Below are 12,596 nucleotides of genomic sequence, written 5' to 3'. Positions count from 1 at the left end.
TTGACAATTTCATTGTCTATTTTCTTGGTAACTTGTCTTACTGTTTTAACCGGGATGTTATTGTCTATTAGTTCTTCCAAAATGTCCTCGGGTTTGGTGTGAACTGATAATTTTTTGATTACAACTCTTATCGGTTTATCCTGAGGGAGAGGAAAGGTATGGTAAGGAATTTCCTTTTCGTCTAGGTATCTCGTGACTTCACGATACCCAGTGTCCGATTTAACTTTAATGTGGATATCACCACCTTTCTGTACACATTCTATGGATATGGTAAATTGCTTAATATTATCTCTGAGGGCTTTCCAGTCCGTGACATCTGAAATGATAATCGGCGGAATTCTGTTAGCCTTTTTGTTGGGCGTAATGAAATCACCTTCATTATTAGTACTGTCTTCTTGTGAGTTTAGCGAACTAACATTTGTAGTGTCCATTTTATCATCTATTTTTAGTGAAGCGTATTTATTTTTGGTTGACGTCATTGAACCGTTGCTGCTTTCACTAAGTGTGCGTTTGTGGTATTTTTTGGGTGTAATCCATTTTTCATTATAATTATTTATTTTGCTTATTTCCTGAATAACATTTGAAACTGGTTTGGGTTGCTTTGCAGTTTGATTAGATGTCGAATCATTGCTAGTATTAACTAACGGGATGCTACCGCAGATATTTTGCACTGAATCTCCTGCAGCTTGTTTAATCGCTACACACTTCTCAAGCTCTGCATAGGTTTTTTGGAGCCATTGCTCCATTTCTGGGGTGATTTTCCGTAAGCCATTTCTAAGCGTGTTAAACGCTAAGTTAAACTCAGACATAATCTGCCTACAATCCTCAATCGTGCCATGTTTAAGAATATTCTCAACAATATCGCGCTTATTAAGGATTGCTAAATCATTTATCTCATCCATATTTACCTAGTCAAGCTATCCTATCGATGTACAAGACAATGTCCATAATGAAAGCGTAGAAATCAAAAATATACTCACGAACTTGTCCAGATGAGCTACTCCAAGTACACCTCTCGAAAGAGACCAACGAAAAACACTTACTATTTATAAATAAATTTCCTTCACTTCCTAAATTTTAGAATCACAGTCGTAGAGCAAAATAATAATACGAACTCAAACAACATTCGTATCAACTCGAACAGTAGTTTTCTAAACAAACTGAATTAAGAGGTTTTCTTCCTTTTTATACGATTTTTAAATCTCGCGCGAGAACTTTCTGGAATTTTTACGAAATCAAAAAGAGATATTTATTAAATGTTAAATGCACGCGCTCTTGTATTTTCAATTTTCCGGCTTAGCTTTCTTTTAATATTCGTCACGCTCTGCACTGCGCGGGAAATAAAACTATTTAATTTATAATTGAACTAACATTGGCCTTTTTAAATACCAAATTCGTAACATTAAATTAAAACATGCAATTAAAACATACTGTTTTTTCAGCTATTTTGCAGGACAAATATAAATTCCAAAAGTCTTTCCATTATTTTATGTAAAGGATATACATGTGATTTAATATAAGGAGTAGCTTATCAATTTGAACTTTTGAATTAATCAAAATTCAACTTTAGATTGGTGATAATTTGCAAAGCCTTTCAATACATCATGCAATAACTTCATTTATCAATCAGACATAAGTTTCTCTTCATAAAACAAAAATACTCTGTAACAGAATAACGTTACTTTTTGAAAAAGGACATTGAATGCTGTTGAAAGCACATCTTTAAGTTAATGCTATTCTGAGGTCAAATTGACTAATTTAAAAAGCCAAACTATTATGCTTCACTTGCATATATATTACATACAGATATCATTCTTTTAATCAAAACATATTGATTTCAGTATATTTTATTATAATAAGCATCATTTTAAACAAAATATCTATTACTTTTATAGAGATATCCTTTAGTATTTCAGCTATGAAAATATATTCTACATGCATAATTACTTAATGGGATATTAGAAGGAAATAATCTGAACCTCTACAGATAGAACCATTGGAATTTTCCTTAAGAGTATCTTCTACTCACATAATAACTTGCTGTAATAATACAAGCAAATAACCTGTAACGTTACAAATATACCTGTTAGGATTTTACATGAGAAAAACATGCTCTTTTTACATTATTACTTGCAGTAATAATGCAAGCAAATAATCTGTAACCATTACAGATATATATCGTTTGGGATTTTACATAAGAAAAATATGTTCTAATTACATAACTATAGGCTGTGATATTACAAAAAAAGTTCTGTAACCATTACAGGCAAAATCCTTGTAAAGTTACAAAGAATACACCTGTTACTGTTACTGAAATAATCCATGACATCCCAGTTTCCAGGAGTTTTCTTAGTAACCTTACACTTTTTTTGAAGTGTAGTTGTTTGAATATAGAGGTATTGAAGCAAACTTACCTGGCCAGCGAATACATTTTTCATTTCGTTAATTAGCATTATTACGACATTAATTTTCATGGCAAGAATTTGCAGCTATTTTAGATGTTTTAACCCAGTTTTACACAATTATGATTGCCATTAAATTAATTGCTTTTCAGATTTTGCAAATTGTTATGTAAATGTTATTCAAAGATTTGTAGATACATATTTAAAAAATTTATGACTTGGCATTTCAATAGTTTTAGATTATTTTATTTTCATAATTATATTTTAATTTTACAACGGTATGTGTAAAGTTGATTGAAGTCTGCGGGAGCTTCCGTCATTAAATCAGTGTGCTCATCGATTATAGACTTGTTTAAAAAGAAAACCATAAAATAAAATACAGTTAAATGTTTTTACAGTCTGAATAATTTTTATGTAACCTTGTTAAGACACGTAAATAATGTCAGTCTTGGAGAGATTAATATAAAAGTAATAAATTGAGATTTGGTTACGCAGTAAATCTCGCAAATACTTCGGTTAATTTTTTTAAACAAATGCATGATATTCTCCTTTGCTGCTATCCATCCATCCATGCACGGAAAATCTCTGTAATTTCGCGATGTATCTGGCTCAATGATACATTTGCCACAAGTGCGCATAACATAATAATGTCCAGACCAATGGGAAACGCTATCTAAAATGGTGAGAAAGTAGGTGACCATGCGTCAAGCGCCCATCTGTATTTATCACTCTTAACTGTAAACCTCAAATAACACTTTAGTAACTTTTAAGCAAATGTATGCAACGTATAGCGATTGCACTGCCAAATACGTCGGAAATTTAGACATTCAAAGTTTAAAAAATTCAAATATCTATATGAAATGCATCTGACACGGAAACAGTGTTCAATTAGATAACGCTATGGATTTTCAAAATTATGTTTGCAGTTTAAGACTCTACTTATGATAAAATTGTAACTAGTTTCTTACCCACTAGTCTTTTCGCGTACTCCTACGCCATATGTAGTTTAAAAATCACAAGAAAATTATAAATTGCTCTTTTTTTTCTCCTACATTTAAAGAAAACTGCTTTGCTTATAATAGCCATAGCGGTGGATATGTGAGAAATAGTTACTTTGTTTTTTCTGCTATATTTACTGCGTGCTCTGATGTTGAGGTGATCGGTGATACTTAAAGCAAATATGTGTAGGTCGTACAGATATGCATGACGCAAATGCTGCCGCAGAGCGGAATACAATTTATTAACAAAAAAATGATAGTACATCAGTAAGAAATAATCCCCGCCCATGTCAATACGCTTCTGCCATCTCGCTGGGAGGTCCGGAAGGGCTTTGGTAAACCAATCTGTGAGGCATTGGCGTACCACATATGGGCAGCTGTACGCAATTCGGAAGAGGATTCAACATGTTGGCCATTGCGTCAAGCAAGTAGTAGTCCGAGCTCCACCCACTTTGCACGCACATTTGTCATCTCCAAATCACCATGCTCAATCGCCTGCAATGTTTCTTTCTCAAGCTCTGTCTCTTCATACATCTTGCGCCTGTTCGCCATGATCAAATCCGACACAGATGCCACATTTCCTGCTGTATGCGATGTTGCTGGTCGTCCCGCGCTGACACCTTTGGCTGGGGTCTCCACTCCACTGCTGAACTTGGCCGTATACGGTACGGTACGCCTTGGGTGCTTTGCTCCCGCACACCGACAACATACGACGATAGATCTCACTAACCTATATACTTTCTTTCCATAGCAACGACGCTCTCCAACGCTGACTTGCCGTCCACGCTCTCAATGACGACGACGAAAGGGACAGGCGTTGACTTATCCGTTCGCTTGCAGCCAGCTCCATCTATGCATTCTGAGTAGCTCATGCCCCCCTTGTGTTTATTTATCTTGTTTTCCCTTCGCATAGTGTAATAGTTTCGTTGTGAGGGCCGTTGTGTCAATCATTTCTGTACGATCCAGGTATAATTCTAGTTAAATAGATTTTAAAGGCACTAACTCGTCAATTCATAAACCGACTTGAAAAGAGGAGTTCCGCAAACAAAAATGCTCTAGCTTTAAATTCGCACAAACCCAATCGCTAACTTGAACGAACAGAGACTGCTTCAGCATTGCACTGCATTTCTCATTACACCGATTTGATTTCCAGCCGCCTGCCATGTATCCAGTCGAAAACACATATCCAGTCGAAAAATATCGTACTGAATACCAAATTCTGTTACTGAATATTGAAACAACGCACTTCACAATTAAAGAACAGATAGCGATAAGAAATTGATAGAGTTAACGGATTAGATAAAGGAGAAGGAAAATACTATTATATAAAATAATTTAGCCTTTTTAAAATGGCAGAATTATGCTGATGGTTTAGCTGCGTTTGCTTTTAAGTATGCATTAATTGCTTGCTTTTAAGCTTTTGGAAATTAGCTTTACCTGCATGTTAAATCTTATCATTCTCAATAAGGTATATATATATATATATACCTTATTGAGATTGCAGAAATACTGGTGCACTGTATATATATATATACTTATTTATGTTTGCCAGTATTTCTTGCTATGATAAACTAATGTTTAGTAAGCAGCTCCTTCTCAGTAATGTAATCGGAAATTATAGTACGTTTTAAGCAAATTATCGCTTTGTATAGATAAAGGCCAGAAACGTAAGAAGAATGTTATAGGCCCTTTTTATTAAGAAGTTAATATATTTGAATAAAAGTTACTTCTGCCAACGAAACAATGACAAATTAAGGAAATTTCAAATTAAAACTAAACTAAACTTTAAGCTGGTCTGAAAACTACATATCAATGATTAGCGCGCAAGTTGGCTGAAACCTATATGGGCAAGATAAGCACTAATGGCGGGAACAACGCAACTCTGAAGAAGGAAGCTAATGTAAAATTTAAACGTTTTTATTTTACTATTTAAATTTTGGCCTTTTTTCTCTCTTCTTTGGTCTTATTGATACTGGTCACTGGTATTTCGGTTCGGTGTTCGAGTCCCGGTGAAAGAACTAGGGTTTTTTCCATGTGTAACGTGGATACATACCAATTTCCCTCAAATAGACCTCCACGGCCATCCCTTCTCTTTCCGTGTATTGCCAAATGGCCGATCACGTCATAAGTAAAAATATCTATATCGGATGTGTTTAATAACAAAACTGTTCGATAATTTTCGAAACTGTTTTATAATTCTCTCTATATATCTAAAACTGATGCAATTAGTATTTTCACGCTGTCTTTATCCACGTGCATTTCAGAAAAGAGAATTTTTTATATTTCCAAGACTCTTAATGAATTTGCAGTGATCTGTACAATAAAAATGCGCTCTGATGCAAAGTACAGTCAAAGATTACATTAGTCTATAAAACTCAATATTATATAAAATGAAATAAAATTCTGCAGATTTCAGCGTTCGCCACTAATCAACTAAATGTTTGTAAAAAAACTAATTCATTCTTCAGGCAAAAAATTCAAAATATTAACGCCGATTAGCACATTGCGATTTAGAGCATGCAAAACGTTTTAAATCAGTGGTATTTAAACTTTATGGCGAAATGCCTCCATGAAAATGCAAAGGCGTCCAAAAAACAATTTCACGACCACAATCAGAAACTCAATTCTTAGTTATATACTCTGCTCGACATTGAAAATGCAACACCAATAACGAGTGGTCAGAAAGTGATGAAATTTGCAAAATTATGATGTTGTTCTTTTTTATAGAGTTAAGTGTAACTTTTGTTTTCATCATTTGAGAGTATGAATAAAAGAACTATTTAATTATTCTAGAGTCATAAATAACTAAAGAGATACAGATAGTTATTTTCGAGTAATAAATAGTTCTTGAGGTAACAAATTGGTGAGAAGTTTTGAACACCATAGGCAAAGGCTCCTGTAAAATCCAAATCATCAGCAGTATTTACTAGAAAAGATGCTTCCTTCTCTGTATTCACAGCCGTTTCAAGTAATTCTGATGTTAAATGTGAACCCGTATTTCTGCTTTCGTTAGTTATGCACAGTTTTAAATATATGTTTGGTAGCTTATTAGCGAGTAATAATAAATTTAAGTGGCGTAGTTAATGTTTACTGTTTGAATTTATATTTATTTATGAAAAAAATTAATAAGAAATTTATTAATCAGTAGTTTTTTCGTAGACTATTTCTCTATATGTAGTTTAAATTATTAAACGCGATACCATTAATTGTGTATTATAGGTTCAATTAAACTAAACTGCGTTGTCTATTAAGGTAGAGCGGTGGTTAAATAATAAATTGTAGTTTTCTTTCCTTTGTTGTTCACTGCAAAAGCTTTTAAGGACGTACTTCGTAAGTTAGCATGTGCGAGGCTGATTCAAGACTTGGTGTTAAATTGACGAAATTCTATATTAAATTTAAATTTCGTTGTATGTGGGTGCATTTTCAAGAATATACATAAATGCACTTTTATAGCAAAAAAAAAAAAAAAAAAAAAAAAAAATTAACAGTTTGAAGATTTAAAAGTTTTTGAAAACATTGACTTAGGCTTTAAAAAGTTGAATAATGTTACATTCAGAAGCATATTTTTATAGCCTCACCGGAAAGTTTTAACAATTTAAGTATTTAAAATACTATAAAGCCTTTTTGCTAAAATCTCAAATGTTAACACGTATTTTAAAGGTGTTATGAATTAATCTAGTTTTGCCAATAAATTTTCTTCTTTTTTTGTCTCCATAAAAATCCAACCTACATCATTTGTTGATTCGAACTGGATCCAACATCCAGTGATCAGCAACTTTATCCCTTGGTTGTTCATCCCTTAGTTGATTTACTTCCCACTGTAAGTACCCCCCCCCCACTGTAACAAAAAAAAAAAAAAAAAAAAAAAAGTTTATTTTTTACGTACTCCAATAAATCACGAAATTGCATATTTATCCAACGAATAATAATAATAAAAAAAATCTGATATGCACACTAGATGAATTCCTTGTAGGGAATATTCAATTATACGTATTTTGTACTCCATTTCATTTAAAAGTTTTTCCTCGAATTTCAATACAGATCTATTTCTCAATAAATTAATTTAATTCTTGCAAGGCAAATGTACATAAAAACATCAAAATACGTTCATTAAAACTTCAAAAATATAGAAAAATATAAAGCATCGATTTCAGTTAAAGTAATTAAAAAAAGCGATTTTTCTAAATAAAATTAGGATTTCTAGGCAAAAACAAGCAATTCAGCCAGCGGACAAGAAGGCAAATTTTTCGGTGCACAAAAGTGAAAATTTACTTTTGGTCCTATACGAAAAAATGACACCGAAACGGCAGAAACTGACTTAATTCACTATTCGGCTAAGTTTCAAATGTAAACAAATATGGCTGCTATGGGGAAAAAATTAAACAACTTTTAAATTGTTGATAATTCTACAACTATTGCATGCAGGTTAACTAAAGGAATACATATATTATCCAAAAGACAAGAACACCATAACTCAATCATTTTTAAAACAAAAAATGCAGGAATTTACTAACATACAATGATAAAACAATTGAGCTCACGGAGCTGAGTATTGAAGATATTTGTTCACAATATATGTAATACCATATAATGATGACAATGAACAACGCATGACCATGCATTGAAGCATATTTATCTCTCGGTAGGCATTATTTATAAAATTCCGGAAAAATGATCTCAACATGACAAAATGACGATGTGATGACAAAATAATGAAAACTGAGTGTCAGAGAGAAAAAGCTTTGTATGCTATTTGAAAATTTGTTGGCAATATCTATATGGAATGTAAAAAGAGTCGCGAAAATGCAAAAATTTGGATTTCGCTTACGAAAAATTTGAATTTTCATATTCGTTTATCAAGCCAAAAATTATGACAGCCTATTATTTCTACTTTTTTAGAGTTGTCTTTGTCTAGCTTGTTGAAGTGTAAATAATTGTATGCATTTATGTAGTCTGGCTTTATCTCAGCATTCAAAAAACATTTTATTTCAACCCAGGAGGAGTGTCAAATAGCTCGTCCGTCTATAGGCCGGACTTGAATCCTGATGGCAACGTAAAGTATATCATTGGGTGGTGCCTTAATATATGTCTGGAACTTTTCTCTCGCTTCTTGGATCTCATTTATACTCGAATTCGTCAGGGAATTTGGCGCCCCTCCTTTAATGCTTTTCTGATAAAAACAATGATGTTAAGTTAACGAACATAAACAATAATGTTTTAACTGATTAAGGAGATGCAAAAATAGTACCTTTTCCGAATTCCAATTTTTGGTACCTAGTTGCCTTGAACTAAAAAGCATCAGCTTTGTATAAAAAATTTATTCATATTATGAAACATGAAATATTTTGAGAAAAATTGCCTGCAGAGCAGTGCGGCTAAGAACACTATTCTACTGAAACATAAACATGAACAACTGTGGCCATTCCCACAAACTCAGTAAAATAAAGCATGCTGACACTAACAAATTATTGTAAATCACAGCATAAAATTAAACAGTGGGAAAAAAATAAAATATACAAAAAAAAAAAAAAAAAAAAAAAAATGTAAATATTAAACATGCATCCTACAATTAGAATTTAAATATCTAGTGACATTAAATTATATTTTCTCATATCAGAGTGTAGCATTTTTTAATGTCCAATTTTTTAAGAAAAGAAACATCAGTTCCCAATGTAGATTAAATTACGCAAAAGCAGAAGTTAAAATAATTTTTTGTTACCCACTACAAGTGTAATTGTAATCCTATAACTGTATATTGTAAGTGTAATTGTAATCCTATAACTGTAATCCTATAACTGTATATATGTACTTGTAATTACTGAAATATATCCTTTCATGAATAATAAGTAAGTCCTAAGTCCTTTCATGAATGCATTTCTTTTTTGTTTGTTCGATTTTGTTGTTTTAAAAGATCTGCCATAGTTAAAGAAAGAAAATAAAGTAAGAATGCCTTACTTTCAGTTTTGAATAAATTTATTACTATTTACTGCAGCTTCGGGTTTCTCTAAACATAATTTTCAAAGTCAAAACTTGATAGTTATGTTGATTATTAGACTTGCATGAAAAAAATTATTGAAAAGTTAGTATTTGATCTAACATAACTTAAAGTATTTGAATTATATTTTACTAAATCGTGTATTTTGATATAACTAGATAGTTAAAAAAATGAAAATTGTAAATGTGCAGAAATGCTTCTATAAAACCAAGAAATTCTTTATATACTATTATAAATAAGCTTATTGAATTATTTGGATGGTACTTAAAGTTTTTTTTTTCACAAATATGCATATCCTTTCGTTTTAATGACTTATTCAGAATTCGAAAAAATGATTCTTAGGAAAGAATGGAAGTTAGTATTCGAATAGCTTTTTAATATCAATATGTACGGCAAGATGGCACCACTTACAAGATGTGTTTTAAACTTTGTGCTTTTATGTTCTCTCATGAAGAGATTACCATTTTTTTACTCATTAAATTCTACATCCTTTAAGTTCCTCCTTAAATATTTGCATCAGAAAGGTTACAAATGTCTCCTGTTGTCTACATTCAGATCAATTTAGATTTTAACGTGAAAAAAACAAGAAAATGATACTATCACATGCATGTCACAATTTTTTCAATTGAAGCAATTGAGCAATATCTTTTTTCCTATATTTTCTGGCCCTTAAAAGGGCCCTTTTTTTAGACATCCTGGTCAGTGTCAAACTACGCTTTCTTTTCCATCTTACTCGGGATTAGTGCAGCCTGGATATTGGGAAGCACTCCACCCTCTGCAATGGTGATGCCAGAAAGCAATTTATCTAACTCCTCATCGCTTCTTACTGCCAGCTGAAGATGTCTAGGAATTATTCTAGACTTCTTGTTATCTCGAGCTGCATTACCGGCCAACTCCAAAAGCTCAGCAGCCAAGTATTCTAAAACTGCTGCAAGATAGACAGAAGCGCCGGCACCTACTCTTTCTGCATAATTTCCTTTTCGCAGAAGACGATGGATACGACCGACAGGAAACTGAAGACCAGCACGACTGGATCGAGTCCTGCTCTTTTCCCTTGCTTTGTCACGTTTTCCGCAACCAGGCATGATGATATGATTGCAAAATTACACAAAACTAACTGGAGCGCATGGTTTATAACCCTGTTCCTATTATTACGGACCAATGAAAGGGCTAGGTTTGATTTGGATGGTCCAATAGAATCTTAGTGCGGATCATAATCGGTCGTCCAATAGAATCGTAGTATTGTGACCCACAATAATTTATGGAAATAAGAAATATCATATTTATAATTTTTTTCTTTATATCAACTATTTAGCAATACTATTACACTGTGTTCCTGTATGAAAATATTACTGGGGCTATGCTCATTTACAAAATCTCTGAGTTCACTTAGTTTATGAAAAAGATCGTTTGCGTTCCATATAACTATAATAAAATCCTTTGATGTATTACACATGATTAGTGCTAAATATATTTGCTTCTTCGCATATATTGAAGAGGATAAATAATTTGTCCATTGGAGTATCAGCGTTGCGAATTGCCTGCATGTTGGTTTTTAGTAAATGTAGGAATTTGGATAGGCTGCCATTACCAAATACCGTGTAAATATCTTTAAGTGTAGAGAAGAAATCTGAGAAATTGCTATTGATGGAGTTGCTATTGCTATTATTTGGTTCATATGATTTTGGTGTTTTTGAGGTTATTTGAGCATATGTTTTTGTTTCTGTAACTGTGGCTGAGGGTGTGATGACAGAATTTTGTGTGGTGGTTAAATGTGGTTTGTTCATGTTTATGCGTGATTTGGTTTTTGTGAATTTTTCACACCCTCGATATGAAGCTGCGTGGTTTAGCTGAAAATTTGCACATGGGGATTATCAGTGTGTCCTGGTGTGGGGCAATCTGTGGTCTTATGATTTTGTGCACATTTGACGCACCTGGGTGCAAAAAAACAGTTGTCTGATTGAGTGGTGGAATCTTTGGCAGTTGTGACATTGTGGAACTATGCTTTTGTTTATGTATTTTTCTACTGTGATCATGAAGAGGCCTAGGTGAGTTTCGTTGTATGTATTTTCAATGTTTTCTGTTTGGTTAAGCTGTACTTGAAATAATGGCATAGGTTGTTTTGTGCGAAAACGTGTAAGTTGTACTACTTTGAAGACAGAATATCCGAGTTGTATGAGTTATTCTATAATTTCTTCTTTGCTGGTTGTGATGGGCAGTCCTCGTATAACTATTTTGATGGGTCTTTTATGTCGAGGTGTGATGATGTAATGTTCGATGTTGTGCTTTTGTAAATCCAGTGTAAGTTGCCTGTGGTCATCTGTGGTGCTGGGAAGTAGTATCAGGTATTCACCGTTTATTTGCCGTAAAAAGTAGCTGTCAGTTTTGAAAGAAATGAATGAAATGAAAAATTTATCGCTGCCTTTGTATACAATTTTACCGTCTTCCGTTTCCAACCAATCACTCGAGCTAATGCAGCTCTCATTGTGAAACCTATTATCACTTGATTATGAGTATTCTTCCTATTGGTTGAACTCATACTTTTCGTCAAGTTATGCATATAAAACCGATATAAAATTGTTTTTCATATTCTGTTCTCGTTAACCCAGGTGCCCTGGTGCTACATCGTTCCACTGGAGGTCTTTTCATATTCTGTTGATCTTCCGTCCACTATTGGGTAGCTACAGAAATGTCCGGTCGTGTTAAAGGAGGCAAAGGTCTTGGTAAAGGGGGTGCCAAAAGGCATCGCAAGGTCCTGAGAGGTAATATCCGGGATATCACCAAACCAGCAATCAGGCGTTTGACAAGACGAGGTGGAGTAAAGAGTATTTCTGGCCTCATGTATGAGGACACCCGAGGAGTACTTAATGTTTTCTTGGAAAATGTGATTCAAGACGCTGTTACCTACACTGAGTATGGCAAGAGGAAAACTGTCATTGCTATGGATGTCGTTTATGCATTTAAGAGACAGGGACGTACTCTGTATGGATTTTTTGGTTAAATCTCATTACCTTGCCCTTACCTCCCCCCCAATAAAAGCCTTTTTCAGGACAATTCAAATTTTTTAAAAAGTTATGCCTTTATTCTAAAATTAGCTTTACCCGTGGTTCTTCTCATCCCAAAGTTCTTTACTTCTTTTTAATCTCTCTGCTAAGTCTATTCATCTTTTTCTTAGTATTCGGATCAAAGGTAAGATGAAAC

The 12,596-nt window shown here is 33.3% G+C and overlaps 2 protein-coding genes across 2 annotated transcripts; one reads left to right on the top strand and one right to left on the bottom strand.

Moving 5' to 3' along the window:
* Positions 1 to 10,105: 10,105 nt before the first annotated feature.
* On the bottom strand, positions 10,106 to 10,480 carry LOC146993918 (histone H2A-like). The gene has a single exon (XM_085826428.1). It carries the CDS (start codon positions 10,478 to 10,480, stop codon positions 10,106 to 10,108), a length of 375 nt encoding a protein of 124 aa, XP_085682554.1.
* A 1,604-nt stretch (positions 10,481 to 12,084) lies between these two features.
* On the top strand, positions 12,085 to 12,396 carry LOC146993917 (histone H4-like). Its single transcript, XM_085826427.1, has one exon. The coding sequence runs from the start codon at positions 12,085 to 12,087 to the stop codon at positions 12,394 to 12,396; it is 312 nt and encodes a 103-aa protein (XP_085682553.1).
* The last annotated feature ends 200 nt before the right edge of the window (positions 12,397 to 12,596 follow it).

Source organism: Stegodyphus dumicola, chromosome 11 (assembly GCF_044657685.1).
Source record: "Stegodyphus dumicola isolate Sdum_Otavi_A_Nest chromosome 11, ASM4465768v1".
Classification (NCBI taxonomy): domain Eukaryota; kingdom Metazoa; phylum Arthropoda; class Arachnida; order Araneae; family Eresidae; genus Stegodyphus; species Stegodyphus dumicola.
Note: the sequence above shows the minus strand (reverse complement) of the source record. Positions and strands in the feature narration are given on the sequence as shown.

What these genes read in the sequence shown, in the direction of transcription:
- LOC146993918 (XM_085826428.1), bottom strand. Translation starts at nt 10,480, where the DNA reads ATGCCTGGTTGCGGAAAACGTGACAAAGCAAGGGAAAAGAGCAGGACT.
- LOC146993917 (XM_085826427.1), top strand. Translation starts at nt 12,085, where the DNA reads ATGTCCGGTCGTGTTAAAGGAGGCAAAGGTCTTGGTAAAGGGGGTGCC.